The sequence below is a fragment of the Macrotis lagotis genome, chromosome 5 (genome assembly GCF_037893015.1).
Source record: "Macrotis lagotis isolate mMagLag1 chromosome 5, bilby.v1.9.chrom.fasta, whole genome shotgun sequence".
Classification (NCBI taxonomy): Eukaryota; Metazoa; Chordata; class Mammalia; order Peramelemorphia; family Peramelidae; genus Macrotis; species Macrotis lagotis.
This window is the reverse complement of record NC_133662.1, coordinates 76,082,485-76,106,419: the sequence shown is the minus strand read 5'-3', so window position 1 is coordinate 76,106,419 and position 23,935 is coordinate 76,082,485. Positions and strand designations below refer to the sequence as shown.

Sequence of the window (23,935 nt, the reverse complement as noted above, 5' to 3'; positions counted from 1 at the left end):
TTGTGAATGCCATCATGGCATTTTATCTGTTATTCTTTCTTGCTATTTAGCTTACCCAGCTCCTTTTCCCAGATATTTTCCCAGATAAATATTTCCCAGATACATTTTATACAACTAGTATTTGTTTATTTTTGGTTTACTTTTTTGGTTTTTGCAAGGCAATGGGGTTAAGTGGTTTGCCTAAGATCACACAGCTAAGAAATTATTGTCTGAGGCTGAATTTGAACTCATGTCCTCCAGATTCCAGGGCCAGTGCTCTACCCACTGTGCCACCTAACTGCCCCTACAATCAGTATTTTTAATGCCTGTTTATATTTACCATAAGAGAACCATTCTCTATTGTTTTACCTGTGATTTTGACTTTCAAGATTGTGATTTTCCATGATATATGATTACAAATCTTGAACCAGCATACCTCAGTTATTTTTTTCAATGTAATCTTTAAAAGAAGCAGTATTTTGAATGAGTGACTAAATTATCTAGTTAGACTTTTTTTCTTGAGTTTTTGTTTTGGTTTGTTTTGGTTTTGCAAGACAAATGGGGTTAAGTGGCTTGCCCAAGGCCACACAGCTAGGTGATTATTTAAGTGTCTGAGACCGGATTTGAACCCAGGTACTCCTGACTCCAAGGCTGGTGCTTTATCCACTACGCCACCTAGCCGCCCCCTTAATAAGTTTTGATGGAGTATCACATAACTGCTTTACTAGATTGTATTCTTTTCATGACATCAACACCAAATTTTATTGTAGCAATTATTCTTTAAAATCCTCCATTGTACCCTACTGCACTTTCTGAACATAAATATTCAGCTGTCTTTATCTTTCCTCTTAGGGGCACTTGGAACAAATGTAAGCTTTTTGAAATCACAAAAGGTTTCCCTGCCTATTGTTGAGATGGAAGAAGCTGCTGGCCAGTTGAATCCCTGCAAGAGCAGTGGGACTTCTGTGATAAGCAGAGACAGTTTAGAAACAAATGGTAAGAGAGAAGGGACAGGTGGAGCAAAGTTTGTAGGAATGGGATTTGAGTTTAGTTATTAAAATCACATTTATGTTTTGAAGAGTAGATTAATCTGGGAATATTTTGGAACCTCTTCCCTGAAGAACTATAATTGAATGAGCTCTTTGCCTAAAATAATCTAGTAAACTTGCTTGAAGTTGCCAGTGATCTCTGTGGAAGCCTTATACCCCAATATATGATTTATAAATTTCTCTTTTCTATGATAATGGTGAGGGTAAGACATAGTAGAAAAGAGAAAATTAGATTTAAAAAAAGTTTTGGTTATTTTTGCAGTTTTCATAACTTTATGTGGGTATGTTTATTATTGAAATAAATTTACTGAAACTTTTTGTACATTGTTCAATGTTTCTCATTTAGATTCAGTTGTTGCTTCTGGGCCTAATCTTGACATTTTGGGATTGGACACATTAGAAGAACAAGAAGAGAAGGAAAGATTTTTTGCTACACTTGAAAAAGGACTAACATCAACCATTGATTATTCAAAATTAAATAAGGAATTGGATTCTAATGAGTCTACCCAATTAAAAGATGTATTCAGGTAATCTCAAAACATACTGAAAAAGAAAAATTTAAATGTATTATTATTTTCAGTATATCACTGAGAACAGATGTAAATTGAAGAGACCAAAGGTTTGTTCCCATTTGAAAAGTAGAATTAGATCTTTCTCAATTCTTTGCTCAATATATTGACTCTTCCTGTTTGTAAATGGAGTAGAAAGTTGTCTATGTTGTATAAATGGAAAGATAGTAAAAAGGTCATCTTGTTCTACCTACCTTTCTAACTCATCTGAAATTCCACTGGTTTTTTTTTAGTTTTTTTTTGGTTTTTTTTGCAAGGCAGATGGTGTTAAGTGGCTTGCCCAAGGCCACACAGCTAGGTGATTAAGGCAGATGGTGTTAAGTGGCTTGCCCAAGGCCACACAGCTAGGTGATTATTAAGTGTCTGAGACTGGATTTGAACCCAGGTACTCCTGACTCCAAGGCCGGTGCTTTATCCACTAAGCCACCTAGCCCGCCCCGATTCCACTGGTTTTAAGTGGAATTACCTACTCCTTTGGGTAAGGTATTCTTCATACCAGATGACTCTTTTATTTGAAGAAAATATGACAGTATGACATTAAGTCACTAAAACATTATTGTGCATACTAGTTTATTGAACCCACTTTCCAAAGTGTGGGGCAACGTGGAATCCCTGGTTATCATTATAATGAAAATGAACAATCCAAAAAGAAGGCAGAAAAGGATAATGGCATTTAAAGTGGACATAATAAATAACCACAGGGCAATGAAAAAAGATTTTCTAGAAGACAAGACCTCTTTAGAGGAGGTGCTATCATTGAATTCAGTAACTAAATTTAATAAAATATAGCTTTCTCATAATGTATTATAAATCATTTATCTGTCACTTTGAGTTTATGAGAAAGATGCAAATCACCAAAAATCAAAATAATTTGTAAGAACTTAAATTGTGTGTGTGTGTGTACATACACTTCAGATTGTGGGGTGGACATCTCTGGAAGTTAATGCCTACCTGTACCATTGTTTCTTATCATCTGTAAGTGGAAGAGGCAATTTGGTATCTTGGATATAGAGTTCTTGTCCCAGCATCAGGAAGACCTAGCTTCAGATTCTGCTTCAGAAGGTTTTTTTCAACTTTATGGGTTTATCTTTAACGGCCATGATGCCATTAAAAATTTATTCTCATTTTGGCATCTTTACTATATATCTGTCCTAGAAAATCAGGCAAGTTAGATTAGTACTCTTAAGAGATTACTGATGTTATCAGGAAAGCAAGTTCAGAGTGCATTCAAAAATACAGGTAATAGTTAATCTAATAATGAATAATAACAAATCAGTTTTTAATAAACTGAAAATGAAATGTTCTTGCAAATTACTCAAAGATGCATACATTTGGCAAGTACCAAAGACTCTAATTTCTATTGTAATATCTCTTCAAATAATTATTTTCTGAAATTTAATTTTGTTTAGAATAGAGAGACTAGAAAGTAATATCTTTATATCAGAACACTGTGTTCTGGATACAAGATACATTTAAGCTAAAAACAGTGTTATTAAACTAAATAAGAAATGTAACATTACTGTTTATTTTTGTTTGTATGTTTTTTCAAAACAAAATTGAAGAAAATGACCAGAAAAATATAAATCTTTACCAAAATACAATCTTTTAATTTTTTTCTCTGACATAAAATTGTGATATGAATGAAGGAAAATAAGATCTTAGAAGAGATGGTGGGAAATAAGAAACTAACTGTCCTCTGACCATAACAAGTGATTTTGGTTCACATTTTGTTAATATTATTGCTATCCTCCTGCTTGCCTGGAGGTCCTCCATGCTGAGAAATGTAACCATGGACTTGACAAAGATAGAATTGATTGACTATCATGAACAAAAGTGATAAGAGAATGTTTTATTGGGTGCTTAAAATCCTTCTGCCTTTTTAATGAATCTTTGATTTTTATAGCCCATGTTCAGCTTTCACCCTAGGATTAACTTGACACCTAATATGTAACCTTGGGTATTTGCCAGTACTCTGATCTAGGCTCTCTTCTTCCTCCATACTATTTCATGTAGTAATCTCATCATCTTTCATAGATTCAATTATCATTTCTATGCTGATGATAATCAAATCTGCTTTATCTAATCCTAACCTCTCTGTTGACCTCCAACTGCCTATTGTCCTACAGACATGTCAAACCCAGCATATCCAAAACTGAATTCATTACCTTTCCTTCCATACCCTCATGCCTCTCATACTTCACTTACTACTATCCTCTCAGTCTCTCGACCTCTGTGTTACTATCAATACCACATTTTCTCTAACCAATCCCCCCTCCACCATATCCAATCTGCTCTGATAATATAAGCCCACTTCTCTCATTTGACACTGCCACTACCCTGCTGCAGGTGCTTATCACTCATAATGGCCTGCTGGTGGGATCAGCCTACTTCTGTGCTCTCCCTATCGCAGTCCATCCTCCATCTAACTGTCAGATTGGGCTTCCTTAAGGAGATATCTGGCCTTGGAACACCATCTATTCAGTTAACTTCAGTATTTTCCTATCTGGGGCAGTGATGTGGCATTGTGTGTATAGAGCCTAGGAATCAGGAACTCCTCAGACATGTTTTAGCTGGGTGACCCCTAGCAGATTATTTAACCCTCTTTGCCTCAGTTGCTCTGTAAAATGAAAAGAAAATGGCAAATCAATCCATTTTATTTGCCAAGAAAATCTCAGATGGGGTCACAAAAAGTTAGACACAGCTAAAAATGACTAAATAACAAATTTCCCTCCAAGATCCAGGATCAAATAACAAATCCTTTTTTGGTGTTCAAAGCGTTTCATACCTGGCCCCTCCCACCTTTCCAGTATGAACTTCATACATTCTCTTACTACACACACACACACACACACACACACACACACACACACACACACACACATCTCTCTCTCTCTCTCTCTCTCTCTCTCTCTCTCTCTCTCTCTCTCTCTCTCTCTCCCTCCCTCCCTCCCTCCCTCCCTCCCCTTGGCTTCTTTGAAGTTATCACTAAAATCCCAGCTTCTATAGGAAGTCTTCTACATCCCCTCTTAGCCACAGTACCTTCCCTCTGTCCATTCTTTCTCAATTGTGCTGTGTAGGCTCTTTATGCCAAGTTATTTCTATAGCACCTCCCCCATTATATTGTGAACTTATTGAGGGTGCGACTTTTGTTTTTCCTTTGTTTGTGTCACCATTGCTTATCCCAGGTCCTGGCACATAGTAGACACTTAATAATAGTCATTGACTGTCTGATATGTGTCCTCATTATTCACCAAACTTTGATTGCATACTTTCACTGTTCTAAGTGTTGATTGGAATTCCAAGATTCTACATATTTGTGACTATTCCTTGATTTTTCTAGGGTCAGCCTCTCCTGAATAATTACAAAACTCTTTGTTAATTAGAGATTAGTTGTGTCTCTACTGGAAACAGTTTCTATTTATTTCTATGCTTTTATTGGTGAATGAATTTTTTTTATCGTTTTTTTAGAGGGGGAGATGCTTTCTTGGTTCTCTTGGTATCTATCTGACCATTTCGTAGTGTACTTTGCTGTCCCCAGTTTCTGCATTAAACTTATTAACCTCTCTTCTTGAACTCCTTAGCTTCAGACTCTGCTCAGGTGCCATCTCCTGTAAGGGACCTTTCCTGATCCTTCCCAATTGCTGGCACCTCCCTCTTCAAAGTGAAGGTCCCTTGAGGACAGGGACTGTTTCTATTTAAGAAATACAAAACCAAAACCTTTTTGTCTTTGTATTTCCATTGCTTAATGTGTAATAATAATAATAAATACTTGATGATTCTCTTCCTACTTTTAACATTCTCCATCAATCTCCAAACTTCTAACTTCTGTTTTAATGTAAGAATGCTTGGGGAAATTAATGGTTTTAGAGATTACTTGAATATGCCTACAATTTTGCCTGATAATAGTACAGTTCAAGTATAATCCTAATTATCATACATGTTTTATATAGAAATAAAACCAAAGTGGAATCAGCTGAAGATGAAAATGAGGATAATTCTAAACAAGAAGAAGTAGCAGGTAATTCTTTCTTAAGTCTTAAAGCAATATTCTTAAAGATGTAATATATGCTTCATTTTGCAATTAATAGAGACATTGTAAGATGGGAGTACCATCATTTAAAAGGAAAATCAGTGTGCTGGGGGCAGCTAGGTAGTGCAGTGGATAAAGCACTGGCTCTGGAGTTAGGAAGACCTGAGTTCAAATCCAGTCTTAGATACTTAATATTTACTTAACTATGTGGTTTTGGGCAAGTTACTTAACCCTTTTGCTTGCCAAAAATAAAAAAAAAATTAAAAATTCAGTATGCTTTTGTGGAAAGAGCTTTGAATTATCAAGGAAACATTGGATTACAATTCTCACTGCTAACAAACTTTTGTCATTGGCAAATTACTTGAAATACTCCATATTTTAATCTCATCTTAACTGTGGATATTTTAAGGTCAAAAAAATATACTTACCTTATTGCTTACAAAGTAGCTAATCTTGAATCTGTCAGACAATTTACAGCACAAGGGGGCATAACTGTCAGAATTTAAGGCATAACAAGAGACAAAGGGATCTCAGTGGGTAAGCAAATGACAACCCATAATTAAAGGGATGAGATGATGCCAGCAGAACAGGTCTATATAGCACTAGCAGCCAGGTAACTCCTGAACCATAAGCAATCTAACCAGCAGCTTCATATTTCCTTTTTCTAGGGTAATAGTCAATCTCAAGGCAAGATCAATCCAATGCCCATAGGATGAATGAGTATACCTAGTTGAAAGGGAATAGGAAAAAAGAAGCAGGGACTAAAGATAGGTCCTAACAAAGTTATGACCATTATGTTTCTATGGTTTCTCTAGAACACAAGCATTATAATATCTTTCCTAAGCATAATATTACATTTTAAGCTGCTTGTTTTGGGAAGTTTCGGTTCTGGATTTTTATTTTACTCATATAGGGTACTTCTAATGAAGAAAATCCCTCTACCACAATGCTGTGCTGCTTCTCATCTAAAAGAATTATTAATTTTTTTTTTTTTAGATTTTTCAAGGCAGTGGGGTTAAGTGGCTTGCCCAAGGCCACACGGCTAGGTAATTATTAAGTGTCTGAGGTTGGATTTGAACCCAGGTACTCCTGACTCCAAGGCTGGTGCTCTATCCACTGCGCCACCTAGCCGCCCCTAAAAGAATTCTTTTTAAAAGAAAATAGGATTAAATTATTTTGGTTAAGTTTTCAGAGTTCAATTCCTATTTGAGTTTTTATTAATTTGCCTTCCTGTGCTTACTAAAATATGAACTGTTAGTCAGATAGAAGCTATAATATTTTATCCTAACATAAACATCAAAGAGTTATCAATATAAATACAAAGGCTAATTGAGGACTTCCTAGGCAGAGTATGGATGAGATTACAAAGCTCTTGGAATTTTTCCAAAACAACTTAGATGAAGCCTCTGAACAGATCTTAAAGCGACAGAACTCACATACACAATAAAAAAAAGTGAAAAAACTTCTCAATTCAAAATCTGTTTCACATGGGTTAAAAGGGACTTATAATTCAAATTAGGCGGCAGAACTGAAAAACCAGCAGGGGGCTCTTAGTCATAGTGCAGCTTAGCAGGCCAGGAATGAGGATTCCAACCCCAGCTTGGAAGGCAAAGTTCGAGGCTGGGGACACTGATGCATCAGGTGGGACTGAATTGGGCTACCCTAAGACAGGGAGCAAATTACAAACACCTGAGACTCCACACTGGAAAGGCCAAGAATCAGCCTGCTGACCCTCAGCACAGAAAGACCACTAACCATAGAAAGCTACTATTCTTTATAAGGATGATATAATGCTGTCTCAGAATAGGAAAGCAATGATAAAATGCCTACATGTGAAGTCTCAAAGGAGTTTATGAACTGGTTTCAAATCCAAAAAGACCTCTTTGAAAAACTCAAGGGATTTTAAAATCCAAAGAAGAAAAGTAGAGAATCATGCAGGTGAAATATAAAAAAATGACTGAAGAAAACAGTATCTTTAAAAGTAAAATACACCAAATGGGAAAAAAAAAAAACTCCTTTAAAAGCAAAATTGACCATGTGGAAAAGGAAAATAATTCATCTAAAAGTAAAATCAACCAAATGGAAAAAGAGCCACAAAAGCTAAGTAAAGAAACCCTAAAAACTAGAATTAGACAAATGAAAACTGTTGACATTCTATGAGACAGAAATATTCCATTCAAAAAAAAAGTTTGCAAAAATAAAAGAAATGCAAAGTACCTTTTAAGAAAAATTACCAGTCTGAAAATAAATTCAGGAGAGGTAATTTGCAAATTATTGGTCTACCTGAAAGCCACAATCAGAAAAAGAGTTTGGAAATTGAATAAGCCATCAGTGACCTCCCTAAGAAAAAAATCTCAATGAACAGATGAATTCTACATTTAAAGAACTATTAATTCCAAATCTATATAAACTATTTGAAAAAATAGGTGAAGATGGGGTGGCTAGGTAGTGCAGTGGATAGAGTACAGCCCTGGAAATCAGGAGGACCTGAGTTCAAATTTGACTTCAGACAATAATTGCCTATATGTGTGACACTGGGCAAGTCACTTAACCCCATTTCCTTGCAAAAACCAAAAAAAAAAAAGTGCTGATAACTAAATCAGGAAGAAGCAAAGCAGACAATGAAAATTATAGATCAATCTCCCTAATGAGTGTTGATACAAAAATCTTAATTAGCAAAGAGATAACAATTTATCTCTATAATAATATGTTATGATTTGGTTGGATTTATCCCATGTATACAGGAATGGTTCAGTATTAGGAAAAAGTCAGCATAATTGGACCATATCAATAACAAAACTTGCAAATCAAATGATTCTCAATAGATGGAAAATACAGCACCCATTCCTACTAAAAATATTTGAATACATAGGAATAAATGGAATTTTCCTTAAAATGACAAACCATATCTCTTTAAAACCATCAGCAAGCATTATATGTAATGGGGATACACTTTTGGTGGAGTTGTAAACTGATCCAACCATTCTGGAGAGCAGTTTGGGTCTATATCCTAAGGGTAATAAAACTGCACAGACTCTTTGATCCAACAATAGCACTACTTTTCCCAAAGAGATCATAAAAGGGATAAAAGACCCACATGTACCAAAAAAAACCAAAAAAAAACCAAGCAGCTGTTTTTGTAGTGACAGAACATTTGAGAGGGGTAATTTTTTTTTGCAAGGCAGTGGGCAGCTGGGTATATTAAGTGTCTGAGGCTAAATTTGAATTCAGGTATTCCTGACTCCAGGGCCAGTGCTCTAACCACAGGACCACCTAGCCTTCCCTGAGGGGTATTTTTTCATATTCAGGATGACCAGTAAGATTTTTTTTTCTCCAAAGATTCCTGACAGTATATATTCCTTCTTCTCTGTCTTCCTCAAGAGGAGTTTTATTTTATCCTAGAAGCTATGTGGTTTCATGGAAAAAGCACTGAATTTGTAGTCAAAGAACTTGGGTACAAATCCTGAATCTGAAAATAATGACCTTGGTCAAGTCATATAAAACTCTTTAAGTGACCTGTATCTGTAAAATGAGATTGTTGCAAAAGAGGGAATTACTGGAGAAAGGGATATGGTCAGATATGTACTTAGGAACTATCTATTTAAAAGTTCTGTTTTTTTTTATCCCAAAATAATAAAAATAGTTGTGAGAGCTGAAGCGTGCTCATTAGGATAAATCTAATCTAAAGTACCTTTATGTTGGCTTTGGAAGAAATTATGATTGTGTATTTTATTTGTAAGGCCACATGACATTTTTATGATAAGATTTTTGAAAGGTTTGATTTTCTGCATATTTTTCTTTTTCTCTTAGAAAATTACAGTGATGACTTTGAAGATGAAGGTGATGTTGATGTATTATTGCCTACTGAAAAGAAAGAAAATCAACATAAACAAAATCTCAAATCTTCAGAGGAGATGATTGCCCCAGCCAAGGTATACCTTGAGTATTTAATAACTTGAAATTTTGCTTTTCAGTTTTAGAAAGTTGAAATGTTCATATTCTTGGCTTCACAAATCAATCCATATTTTTTTTAATATCCAGAAAACATTTTCACAAATTTAGAATGAAGTTAATCCTAAGTATTTTTGATTTCATCAACATAAAGAACTTATATTTTTCACATGCCTGTGAAGAGCAGGGTCACTTCCTCCCCTCCCCCGCTTCTTCTCTCATCCCTAAACAAATGATTTTATGTCCCTGAGTTTGTTTCCTTTTCTGTTAAATAAGGATAATACTTGTGTTTATCAGTTATGGGGATTAAATTATGTTATATAGGCAAAGCATTTTAAAATCATAAAATTAAAATATATATGTAAATTATTCTAGATGAATGATATCTTCCAAATACAGAATATCAAACTTGTTCAGAGTCAGTGATAATTCTCAGGAGAGATTTCAACTTAGACCTTTGCTGGAAGTCTAATCCTTCTGATTGTAAAACATTTGACCTACTTGTTAAAGAGCTTTGGATTTGTAGCCAAAGAACTTGTGTGCAAATCCGGGATCTGAAAATAATGGTCATGTCATGTAAAGCTCTATAAAGCATTCCTCATCTGACTAGTTTACCTCCAAAGTCCCCATCCCCTTTTAAATCTAATTCTGTATGTGGGAATAGGAATCTTGGTTTCAGTAGCAGAACAATGGAATCTTCTTAGTAAATTGTTACACAAGTTTATTAAAACTAACTGTAAATTCCAAAGCAAGAATTGGTAAAATAATTTTAACTGAACTCAATATGAGGGAATGGGAGAGTTTGTAGCATTAAATTTAACTATGTAAAAGTTTAAGAGCTCAATGAGAAAAGTGGGAGACTTTAAAAGGAACCAAAGTTACTGCACAGGGATAACTTTAAATAAAAGGCTTAAAATAAGAAGAAAAGAACACAAGAATAAATACAAGATAATATCATTAATCTTCAAGAATTATAGGAAGGAAAAAATCAGAATGAATGAAATTTGTGAAAAACTTTGAAAGTAACAAACAATACTTTTTTGTATGTAGAATGTGTTTCCCACATAGTTTTTGTTTTATAATTAGAATTATTTTTTCCAGTTAGCAAGCATTTATTTCTCTCCTACTTCCTCCCTCCTGTGCTAGAGAAAAAAAAAGAAAAACTCAAATATGCAGTCAGACAAAAAAAAAATTCCATGTTGTAATGGTGAAAAATATTTATCTCATTCTGAATATTTATACCATCACCTTTCTGTCAGGAGATTCATTCATCTTCTAAAATGATGATTGGGGAATTCTGGCCAAGATGGCAGAGAGAAGCTTAAAATTTTTCTTAAAATCTCCTGGGTTTCCCTAAGAAACGACATTAATCAAGTCTCTTAACAGATTTTGGAGCAACTGAATCCACAGAAGAACAGAGTGGAACATCTTCCAACAAGATCTGTTGCAGGGGAGCATGAATGTACCCAGGGCAGAGAACTGAAACCCAGCAGCAGGGTGGGGTGGGAACTAACCTGGACTGTGGAGGAGATCTCCAATGGAGGTTTTCCTGGTTCAGACTCAGTGGGTTAGCCAGCACAGCTGCCCAGGACTCCCATTCAGCCAGTGTGGCTGGTCTGAATGGTTGACCCAGACAGGGAATGCCTGATGCTCCCAGCCCAGAGTTCTTGACATTCCCATGCAGTCAGCTCAAGAGACAGCCCCAGGTGTTTACACCTTTCCCAGTGCCCTGCTGATATCCCTAGTGTAGGCAATCGAGAGAGAGAGAGAGAGAGAGAGAGAGAGAGAGAGAGAGAGAGAGAGAGAGAGAGAGAATCAGTGATAGAGAAAGTCATGCATAGACAGACAGACAAACATGTATATACTGAAAGAGAAAATTATTTGTGTCTGCATGTGTTGTTAGCATGAGAGTGAAGAAGTAGAAAAAGATCGACCACGATGAAAAGAGACAGAGAGAGAGAAAGAGGCAGAGAGAGTTTCTCTGGCATTCCTTACCCATTGGTCATGAGCAACCCCTTGGACTTCCTTTAAGTTTCTATGAGTCTCAGCACTGAAGGTCTGTGAGTGAACCCCCCTCCCAGCCAAGAAGCTTGAGATAGGGCCTAGTAACAAATCCCAAAATGAATAAGAAAAATCAATGTCTATTAAAAGTTACATTGATGATGTAGATGGGCAAAACAGTAGCTCAGAAAAAGAGGACAGAAGAATATTGCATGTCTCCAACCCAGAAAGGCTTCTTGAAAGAACTCAAAGAGAATTTTAAAAATCAATTGGGGGCGGCTATGTGATGTAGTGGATAAAGCACTGGTCCTGGAGCCAGGAGTACCTGGGTTCAAATCTGGTCTCAGATACTTAATAATTACCTAGCAGTGTGGCCTTGGGCAAGCCACTTAAACCTGTTTGCCTTGCAAAAACCTAAAAAGAAAAAAAAATTTGGGGCAGCTAGGTGGCGCAGTGGATAAAGCACCGGCCCTGGAGTCAGGAGTACCTGGGTTCAAATCCGGTCTCAGACACTTAATAATTGCCTAGCTGTGTGGCCTTGGGCAAGCCACTTAACCCTGTTTGCCTTGCAAAAACCTAAAAAAAAAAATCAATTGGAAAAATTGGGAGAAGAAATGCAAGTGAAAATTAATATTTTGCAGCAAAAAGTGACAGAAGAAAACAAATCCTTCAAAAATACAATTGGGCAAGTTCATAAAGGTAACCGCATCTTTAAAAAGAGAACTGATCAAATGGAAAAGGAGATGCACAAACTAACCAAAGAAACTAACTTCTTGAACAGACTGGGACTAGTGAAAGCTAATGACTCCATAAGACACCAAGAATCAGTTAAACAAAATTGAAAAATGAAAAAAAATATAAGAAAATGTCAAATATCTCATTGGTTAAAAAAAAAAAAGCCTAGAAATTAGATCCAGGAAAGATAATTTAAGAATTATTGAACTACCTGAAAGCCATGATCAAAAAAAACCTGGATAGCATTCTTTAGGAAATTACCAAGGAAAACTACCCTGATATCCTGCAATCAGCAAATTGAAAGAATCCACAGATCACCTGAATGGGATTACAAAATGAAAATGCCAAGGAAAATTGGAGCCAAATTACAGAATTATCAGATCAAGGAAAAAGTCTTGCAAGCAGCCAGAAAAAAAGTAATTTGGATACCAAAAAGTCACAGTTGGGATTACACAGGACTTTACTGCATCAACATTAAAAGAATATGATATTACAGTGGACAAAGGAGCTTGAATTATAACCAGTATTCTTTCAGGAGAAAAAGATGGACATTTAACAAAATAGGCAACTTTCAAACTTTACTTATGAGAGGACCAGAACTGAACAGAAAATTTGATTTTCGAACAGGAAACTCAAAAGATATGAAAAGGAAAACGGGGTAAGAAAAAGGCTGCTATTAGATAAGATTAAACTAGTCATATACCTACATGGGAGATTCTTATAACTTGAGAATCATAACTCTCTATTAGAGGGAGTACACTAGGCTGAAGGTTTGTACGTAAGTTGATTTTGATAGAATTATTTTAAAAAATTAAGACATCATAAAGGGGGATTGTAATGAGATGGGAGGAAGAGGGAGGTAGATGGGGTACATTAAATCACATGGAAAGGTACAAAGGGCCTTTTGATGGTGCTTGTCCTTCATTCTCGAAGAAGACCGTGACATCAGGGTAATGCCATGACAAGCACGTGGATTGGATTTTGAGTAAGATGGGACTGTGCTAAATCATCAGCCTTATTTTCTCCTCCAAAGCCATATGGGTCCAATGGCCAAATGTGAATCAAGACACCTAGAGAGTTCCTGGATGCAAAGCAATCAGGGTTGTGATTTGTTGGAGGTCTCACAACTATTAAGTGTCAAGTGCCTGAGGCTGGATTTGAACTCTGCTCCTCCTGACTCCAAGACCAGTGCAGTGCTCTATCCTCTGTGCCACCTAGCTGCCTAAAGGACTTATTCCATAATAGGAAAAGAAGGGAGGGAATGAGAACTGCTTGAACTTTACTCATCAGAATTGACTCAAAGAAGGAATAACCCATATACTCAGGTTCAAAAAATTATTTTACCCTTCAGGTATTAGGAAGATGAAGGAGAGGGTGAAGGGACTGATAGAAGGGAGGGAAAGAAGAAGAGGAAAAGGAAGGTGCCTGATAGGGTGGACAGATTGAGAGAGGGGGTATTCAGAAGCAAAACATGGTGAGGAGGGATAGGGTGAAAGGAGGAAAAAAATTACAAATGGAGGGAAAATAATATAGAAGGTATTAAATAATTCATAATTGAACTGTGAATATGAATGGGATGAACTGTTCCATAAAATGAAAGCAGATAGCAAAGTGGATTAAAAATCAGAATCCTATAATAATGCTATTTACAAGAAACATTTGAAGCAGAGAGATACATATGGAGTAAAAGTAAAAGGCTGGAGCAGAATATGTTGTGTTTCAGCTGAAGTGAAAAAAATAAGGGTAGCCACCCTTATCTCAGACAAAGCAATTACAAAAATAGATCTCATTAAAAGGAATAAGGAAGGAAACTATCTTCCTAAGGGGCAACTAGGTTGTACAATGGATACAACAGTGGTCTTGGAGTCAGAAGGACCAATCTGACCTCAGACAACTAGGCAAGTCACTTAACTCTGATTGCATCTCATCCTGAGCCATCTCCAGTCATTCTGATTCATATCTGGCCACTGAATAGGAAAAAGTGAGACTGATGACTAAGCACAACACCCCCTCACTCAAAATCCAATCACTTCCCTGATGTCATGGTCTTCTTCAAGAATGAAGGACAAACTTCATTATCATTATCATTATTATTATTATTATTATTATTATTATTATTATTATTATTATTATTATTATTATTATTATTGCTATAGACGAGTAATTTTGGTACTAGACATGTATGCACCAAGAAGAATAGCATCCAGATTCTTAGAGGAGAAACTAATTGAGCCAAAAGGAGATATAGACAGCAAAACTCTACTGTTGGGGGACCTCAACCTCACTTTCTCAGGATTAGATAAATGTAATCATAAAATAAACCAGAAGTAAGTTAAGGAGGTGAATAGAAAGTTAGAAATGTTCAATATGATAGACCTCTGGAGAAAATTGAATGGGGATAGAAAAGAATATACCTTTTTTCTACAGGACATGGCACTTATACAAAAATTGACCATGTATTAAGACATAAAAATATCATAATCAAATGCAGAAAGGCAGAAATATTAGATGCATCCTTTTCAGACCATGATGCAATAAAAATCAGATGAAAGGGTCACGAAGAGATAGACCTGAAATTAATTGGAAACTAAATAACTCCATTTTCAAAAATGAGTCAAACAACAAATCAAAAATAATAATTTCATCACAATCACAAAAAAGGAGACATTATACCAGACTTGCAGGATACAGCCAAAGCAAATGAGGGGAAATTTTATATCTCTAAATGCTTACATAAATAAAATAGAGAAAGGAAATAATTGGGCACACAGATAAAAACACTACAAATCAAAAATCTCCAATTAAATACTAGATTAGAAATTCTGAAAATCAAAGGACAAATTAATAAAATCAAAAATAAGAAAACTAATAAAAGAGTTGTTTCATGAAAAAATAGATAAACTTTTGATTGGTTTGATTTTTTAAAAAAAAGAAAACCAAATTGCCAGTATTAAAAATGAAAAAGATGAGTTCACCAATGAGGAGAAAATTAAAGTAATAATTCGAAGTTGTTTTGCCAATAAATTTGACAATCTAAGTGAAATGTATGAATATTCATAAAAATATAAACTGCCCAGGTTAAAACAAGAGGAAATCAAGTATTTAGATAACCCCAATTCAGAAAAAAAAAATTTAACAAGCCACCAGTGAACTCTTAAGTATGCCATCATATCATCTGCAAAGAGTTTCTTCATTACCTATTCTGATTCCTTCAATTTCTTTTTCTTTTCTAAGGAAAAAATCTCCAGGTCAGATGGATTCACAAGTGAATTCTATCAAACATTCAAGAAACAATTAGTTCCATTTGACTATAAACTATTTGAAAGTATAGATGAAGGAGTCCTGTCAAATTCCCTCTGTGACCCACTATGGTACTGATGCCTAAACCAAGAAGAATCAAAATAGAAAAAAAAAATTTAGAGACAAATTTCTCTAATGAATATGGATACAAAGATTTTAAATAAAATACTGTCAAAGCAATTACAGCAAGTTACCACTAGGATAAAACACTATGATCACTTAGGATTCATACCAGAAATGCAGGGCTGATTCGATATTAGGAAACAATCTACATTAATTAATCATATCGATACCTAATCTAACAGGAAAAATATGATTATTTCAATAGCTTTGGACAAAAATAGCTCTCATTTCTATTAAAAACAATAGAGAATATAGGAAAATATGCATTATATGTAGTGGGGATAAGCTAGAAGCATTCCCAGTAAGATCAGGGGATGAAACAAGGATGCCCCTTATCACCACTATTATTGTGTGTGTATTAGAGATGTTGGCTGTAGGAATAAGAAAAGTAAAAGAAAGGAGTTAGGATAGGTAATGAAGAAAAAATTTCATTCTTTGCAGATGATATGATGGTATGCTTAGAGAATCATCCAAAAAACTACTTGAAACAATTATCAACTTTAGCAAAGTTTCAAGTTATAAAATAAACCCACATAAATCAGCAGCATTTCTATACATTATCAACTAGACACAGCAACAGGAAAAAGAAAAAGACAGCATTAAATACTTAGGAGTCTGCTGCCAAGGTAGACACAGAAACTAAATGAACACAACTATAAAACACTTTCCACACAAATAAAATCAGATCTAACTAAATGGGCAGGAGTCAATTGCTCATGGATAGGCTGAATAAATATAATAAAAATGACATTTCTACCTAAATTAAATTATTTATTCAGTGCCGTATTAATCAAACTACCAAAAAGTTATTTTATGGAGCTAGAAACTAAATTTATATGGAGGAACAAAAGGTCAAGAAAATCAAGGGAATTAATGAAAATATGCAAAGGAAGGTAGCCTAGCCATACCAAATCTAAAATTACATTATAAAGCATCTGTCATCAAAACTGTTTGTTACTGCTAATAAATAAGAGTGTTGTATCAGTGGAATAGATTAGGTGCAAAAGAAACAGTAGTATTAATTGATTATAGTAATCTGCTATTTGATAAATCTAAAGTTTCCAGCTTCTGGGATAAGACCTCACTCTTTGATTAAAACTGCTGGGGAGGGGACTGCTAGGTAGCTCAGTGGATAGAGCACCAGCCCTGGAGTCAGGAGTACCTGAGTTCAAATCCAGCCTCAAACACTTAATAATTACTTAACTGTGTGGCTTTGGACAAGCCACGTAACCCCATTTGCCTTGCAAAAACCTTAAAAAAAAAACTGCTGGGGAAACTGGAAGATAGTATGGCAGAAACTAGGCATGGGGCAACATGTCACACCTTATACCAAAATAAATTCAAAATGGGTACAAGATTTACACATAAATGGTGCTATCAAAAGCCAATTAGGAGAATAAGGAATAATTTTCCTGACAGATAAATTGAAAATTTTTCACAAATAAAACCAGTGCAACTAAGATTAAAAGGAAGGCAGTAAGTTGGGAAATAAATTTTACAACCAGTGTATCTGACAAAGGATTCATTTGTAAACAATGTAGAGAACTGAATCAGCTTTGTAATGATAGAAGTCATTCCCCAATTGATTAAATGGCCAAAGGTGATGAAAAGGCAATTCTCAGATGAAGAAATTAAAGCTATTTTTAGTCATAAAAATGCTCTAAAATTATTATTAGAAAATGCAAATTAAAACAGTTCCGAGGTACCACTTCACACCTATCAGATTTACCAATATGACTTTAGAAAGGAAAATGATCGATGTTGGAGGGGATGTGGGAAAACCAGGACACTAAGGCATTGTTGGTGGAACTGTGAATTGATCCAACCTTTCTGGAGAGCAATTTGAAATTTTATTCCCAAAGGGCAATTAAACAGCATATCCTTTGATTCAGCAATACTACCACTAGATCTGAATCCCAAAGAGATCACAAAAAAGAGCAAAAACTTTCATATACAAAAATATAGCAGCTTTTTTAGTGATGGCAAAGAATTGGAAATTGAGGGGATGTCCAACAACTGGGAAATAACTGAACAAATTGTAGCATATTGTTCTGTAAGAAATCATGAGAGATAGGATTTTAGCCTGAAAAGACTTGCCTGAATTGATGTTGAGTGAAGTGAGCAGAACCAGAAGAACATTGTACACAATTGGGTGATGATCAACTATGATGGACTTGTGAAGGAAAATATCATCATATCCAGAGAAGGAATGAAGGAGTTTAAATGCACACCAAAGCTAATTCTTCAATTTTTAAAAATTGTTGACTTACATATGTTTTTCTCCCTAATGTTTCTTTCTAATTTTGATTTGATTATTCTTTCACAATGTGATTAATATGGATTTATATTTAGCATGCTATACATGTATAGCCTATGTGTGGGGGGGTGAAGAAGTGGGGTGAGGAAGGGAGGAAAGTGTGAATCTCAAAACCTTGCCAAAAAATAATTGTTGAAAACTTAAAAAACAAAATAAAATAAAATGATTGGTCATTTTGTTAATAAGTTCATAAATTTTTCAAAGTTATTTTTTATAATGTTTACTCTATATAAGTTATTTTGGCTCTTATCACTTCATTCTGCATCATTTCATACAAGTTCCTCCATGCATCTCTGAATCTGACTCATCATTTCTTACAATGTAGTAATATTCTATCACATTCATATACCATATGTTCAGTCGTTCTCCAACTCACAGACACCCCTGTAATTTCTAATTCTTTGCCCTTATAAAAAGTATGTGTGTGTGTGTGTGTGTGTGTGTGTGTGTGTGTGTGTATATGTATATATATATTTGTACTTTTCCACTTTAAATAAAATTGAAGGTGTAGGCAAGAAGTATCACTGTGTCAGAAGTTATGCACTATACACAATTTAGTAGCTTTTTGTTCATAGTCCAAATTGCTTTCCTGAAGCTTTTAGGAAAGATTTTTGGCAAGCAAGTATCTTTTAGATCCCATCCAGAGAGGTTTGTCTATCATAAGAGTAGAAAGGTGTTTTTTCCCCCCTGCATTCAAACTTAAATGACTTTCAATTTGACTGCAGACATATTACTCAAGTATCTTTGACTCTTAACCTTGAAGCAAAGGGGCTGATGGGAAAGAGTTACTAGAGAAAATCTGATCAATATCAATTGAGAAATGACTGAACAAGTTATGGTATGTGAATGTGATGAATACTATTGTTCTGTAAAACGTGTTGGGGGGGATAGTTTCAGAAAAACCTAGTAAGACTTAGATGAACTATCACAAAGCAAATGAGCCAGAGCTGTCTACACAGTGGTAGCAAAATTATAAAGATAATCAACTGTGAATGACCTAGGAGGGAGGCCCAATCATTACAATGATTCACTACAACTCCAAAGAACTCGTTATATAAAATGCTGTCTTCCTCCAAGGAGATATCAGACTCAGAGTGCAGACTGAAGAATATTTTTCCTCTATTTTTCTTTATTATTTTTCCTGGAATGTATGATTAATAACAAAATATGTTTTTATGTCATGAATGTGTTTTATGTCATGTGTGACATAAACATTTTTTTCCCTTTTCAATGGATATGGGAAGGGCTGAAGGGAGAAAATGTGAAACTGAAAATAAAAGTTAAATTAAAAAAAAGTGAGCAAATCAGAATGAAAAGTTGCAATGTGATGCAACTTTGCAGAAGGGGTTAGTTTAGAGCCAGAGAGAGATGTTAACACTTTAGTTAACATAATTGTCTATAATCAGTTCCAAGCTATCCACTGTAAAGTGGAGAGAAAACTATAGAAGATATAGTTATTCCTCTCAAAGTTTACTAAATGAATCACCCTTTTTTTTAGTCGCTAATTTTCACTTTTAGGGATCATCCAGGAATCAGTTTGATTGAGCATATTCTTTTTGGGGGGATTTTTGCAAGACAGTGGGGTTAAATGACTTGCCAAAGATCACAAAACTAAGTAAACATTGTGTTTGAGGCTGGATTTGAACTCAGGTCCTGCTGACTCTAGGACCTGTGCTCTAGTCACTTTGCCATTTAGCTGGGCTGTGTTCTTAACATTTGATAGCATGCTTGCCCATCCTTATACATATTTCATGTATGTCCCTAATTCAATCAAACAGACTTCCCTCATTGATTGTCATCATTATATTATGTAAAGTGTCTTACAAACTTAAAAATACTATACTTTTCAACTTATTTTAATACTTAGAATGAAAAAAGTACTAATTTCACTGTATTCTGGATTGATTCCTATATATCTATAGTATACTCTTCAACTTTTATATTTAAAAATCTTTTAGGATGAACTAAATGGAGAAAGATTAAAAAATGAGGTTATCACAGTGATACACTTATTGCAAAATGTGCCCTATGAAAATAATTTGAAAAAAAAATGATTTGCTTTACCTAAAGAAGGAGAAAGAAAGAAATCATTGTTCATTATTTGAAGGACTATCATGGGGAAGAAGGAAAGTGATTGGTTCTGTATTATTTCAGATTATCATTGAGCAAGAAGAATAGAAAATAATTTTGATACCACACAAGAAAGAATTCTCAATGATGACTTAGAATAGAGTGCTCTACTCTAAAAGATAGTGAAAGCCCTTTTGCTGAAGCTAATGTCATCTGTCAACTATACTGTGAGTAGGGAGGCTCAGTCAGTGGAAAGCTAGACTAAAAATGACTTCTAAGGTCCTTTCCTACTCTATGTTCTGTGACACTTGGCTATTTTTTTTAACTATAAAAGCTGTTTTATTCTGTTTGGTATATATACAGAATATCGACCCAAATGCTCTTATTAGTAACTAGAGAACCAAAATTAATTTCTTTATTTCACTTTTTCTTTATTATTTTAATTGTGCTACTGGATTCATTAGATTAAGTTGGAGAGGTTGGACTGGATTCTCAAGATTAAAAAAAAAATAGCCAAATTGCCAAGAGAGATTGATTCTGTCCCAGCTCTTCTGCTAACTTTTTGAATCTTCCTGGACAAATGACTTCTTTATTTTTGTGGTTTAGTTCCTTATCTGAACATGAGAGTATTATAAGAGATCTGACTTTTAATGAATCTTCATGCAAGCTTTATAATTGTTTGGTCTCTTTACTATATAGCCTGCTAGTCTAGAATACAACCACATTCAAATTGGGGGGGTTACTCTAATTTTAGATGTTTTGGACTCTCTCTTCAGCACTTTTCATTTCTGTTTATAGATATATACATATATATATATATATATATATATATATATATATATATATATATTTTTACTAGTGTAGTTTATAGCAGAGGAAAATATAGCTATCAAACCATTCCTATAATAATAGGTATAAAATTCATTCATATTCCAAGAAATAGAAAAAAAGATTTTCTAACATGTCCAGGTTTTTATATGAATTTAGTCATTTTATACTATTTTTTTAATTTGTAGTTTAAATTTATACTATTTTTTCTCTTTCAACTTAGAAAGAAGAGATAACTGGCATGCTTGCCAATGGTGAGTAGCTTTTATGTTCTAAGATTATAATTGGTTTGGATAGGTAAAGCATCCTAGGAAAATCTAGTAGCCTAATACAGGGAATAAGATTCTGTGCATCTTATCAATAATATATTCCTTATAGTTGACTCAAATATGTCTTAATATACTTCTACAATAATTTCACGGGTTTTTTTTTAGTAGAAAGAGGGTATCATTATTTCTCTCATTCCTAAAATATAAATGTATATGATTATGTCAAGTTCGTTATAATTCATAAATATATTTAATCTATCTAAAAGCATTTTCATTTCCATTTGGTATATAGAGAATATATATGATCCAAATGCTCTTATTAGTATCTAGAGAACTCCAAATTGACCTCTTTTTCACTTTTTCCTCATATACTCTTCTAGTCATGTTGCTGGATTCATTAGATTCAGTTGGAGAGGTTGAACTAGATTTTCAAGATAAAACAACAGCCACATTACTACAAGCACAGCCAGAAGTCATTGAAAATGAAATGACTGGGACAGGTAAAGATGTTTTTAAAACTGTCTGCTTTCTAAATATACAATTTTTTTAAAAAACGGACATTTTGTGATAAAAATATTGCTATGGCAACTTTAATTTTAATGATTTGGTAAGTAATCTGTAGATTTAAGCATTTCAACCCCTTAAGTTATAGCTCCAGTTTAATTGTGACAGAATAATCCTAATTTGCATAATAATGGATATTGTTGAATCATTAAAATTCTTGACTTTAACTTGAGGTTGTTTTCTCTATATTTCCTAGCTCTTCTACTATTTAATGTTTTAGAAAAGAAAAGTAGAATGATGTTTTTTTCTTCATATTTGGAATCATATTTAGAACTCAGGAGAATATTTAGTAAACTTCCAAATTTTTTAGATGAGAAAATTGGGGTTCAGGAAAGTTAAATCCCTTGTCCTAGGAGAGACATGTCCTAGGACTGCTGAAGATAGCTATATCAGATCAGATCTAAAAGAATACAAACTTTGGAGTTAATTGACTTAGGCTCATATTCTATTTATGAACTTCCTGGAACTTCATTTCCTAATTTATAAAATGGTGAGTTTTATTTAGATCCATCTCTAAATCAGTAATTTCTTGTGACCTAAATTACATATGACCAATTGAAATTTCTAGTACATATTGTGATGAGAATTAGAAAAATTCAGAAATACATTCCTTAACCTCAGTAAAAGTAGGTTGATATATGTAGAAACTCTTGATAAAAGTATCATTTAATATAAAGCCTCCCTGTTTCAGTTCTAAGATTTAGATGTTCTTAGATTTAAACTATTTTAATCATTCATTTAATCATCTGTTTAATGGCAAATCCTCTGTTAATGATGGTTATATTTAGAAACTATCTCATTTAACATTATTTGTTTTTTAGTCACAGTTCCATGGGAAATGGGATATATATGAGATAGGAAAAGTAAATGGAGGACCCAGCATTTTCCTCAGTAACTCACTCTCAACTCTCCAAAATAGAAATTATGCATCAGACATAAAGCAATTATATATGTCTCTGAAGCATAAAACACCAAGAAGCCTAATAAGGAAATATCAGCAAGTGCTCACTGAGCACCCCAAAGGCCAGCAATCCCAACTCTTATTCAAGGATCAAAAACCTTGATCTGGGCTTAGAGAGACATACATTTAGTAATTTACCTGCTCCTGCTTCTGTTTCTTAAATGGCACAATTTGCCCCCTTCCCTCACCTTATCATTCTGGGGCAACAAGAAAACAACTTCAAATCTACCTGTTCACTTACAAAAGAGGAGACTGAAAACACTCTGCCTGGGACTTTATTTGGTATTTCAGGGAGTATGTGAGTAGGTGGGATTAGCAGGAAGGAGATGGGGGCATCTGCTGTACTGGATATGAAGGAATGGAGACTGACCAAGACTAGCCTTATTCTCCCAGAAGACTCTTGGAGGCAGCATTGAGGCTGATGAAAAATGAATCCCCCATTATTGAAACACTTGAGCCAGATTTGATGGCCAGTTCCTGGGAGGAGAGAGGAAATCCTCTATCAAAAGGGGAGTTGGAAAGGGAATTATAGAATAATAGAAGGAAAAAAAAGACTAAAATCACTAACAATTTCAAGAGAAAAAACTTACTCGAAATATACTTGTAAAGCATAAGTGAATAAATCAACAGTGAACATATTCAAATAGAAAGCTACCACAACATCTAAAAGATTGCTAACATCTCTAGAACCCTGTGTATTTCCAAGGGAGCCTAGAATTGCTGCAAGACATTCCCAAGTGGTTCAAGAGAGAAATAGGAATCTTGTAAGAAGTTAAAAGCAGGGTCGACTAGGTGGCACAGTGGATAGAGCATCAGCCCTGGAGTCAGGAGTACCTGAGTTCAAATCCGGCCTGAGACACTTAATAATAATTACCTAGCTGTGTGTGTGGCCCTGGGCAAGCCACTTAACCCCGTTGCCTTGCAAAAAAAAAACTTTAAAAAAAAAAAGAAAAGAAGAAGTTAAAAGGAAACAAGCAGCAGAATTTATGGTCTACACAACAGAAATAATTAGTAAAATTTTAAAAAGTAAAATAAAAACTTGAATCCATGATAGCCAGTCTCTTCAAAGAAGCAAAAGCAAGAACAGTTGATGGGAATTATAAATATCCTGAAGTAAAGCACAATCTAGAAGAGAAGGAAAAGACAGTGATGTTAATTATATACAATCCAATCCCCCCCCCCACACACA

At 34.6% G+C, this 23,935-nt stretch overlaps 1 protein-coding gene across 3 annotated transcripts in view; it reads left to right on the top strand.

Annotated features, from left to right (window-relative positions):
• Positions 1–23,935, top strand: part of CEP162 (centrosomal protein 162) — a 134,541-nt gene that overhangs the window by 35,347 nt on the left and 75,259 nt on the right. For all 3 annotated transcript variants that reach the window (XM_074187094.1, XM_074187093.1, XM_074187092.1), the window contains exons 4-9: positions 832–975; positions 1,375–1,555; positions 5,548–5,615; positions 9,438–9,559; positions 21,176–21,206; positions 21,602–21,721. In XM_074187094.1, the coding sequence (XP_074043195.1) occupies positions 832–975; positions 1,375–1,555; positions 5,548–5,615; positions 9,438–9,559; positions 21,176–21,206; positions 21,602–21,721 (666 nt within the window). The remainder of the gene's footprint in view (positions 1–831; positions 976–1,374; positions 1,556–5,547; positions 5,616–9,437; positions 9,560–21,175; positions 21,207–21,601; positions 21,722–23,935) is intronic.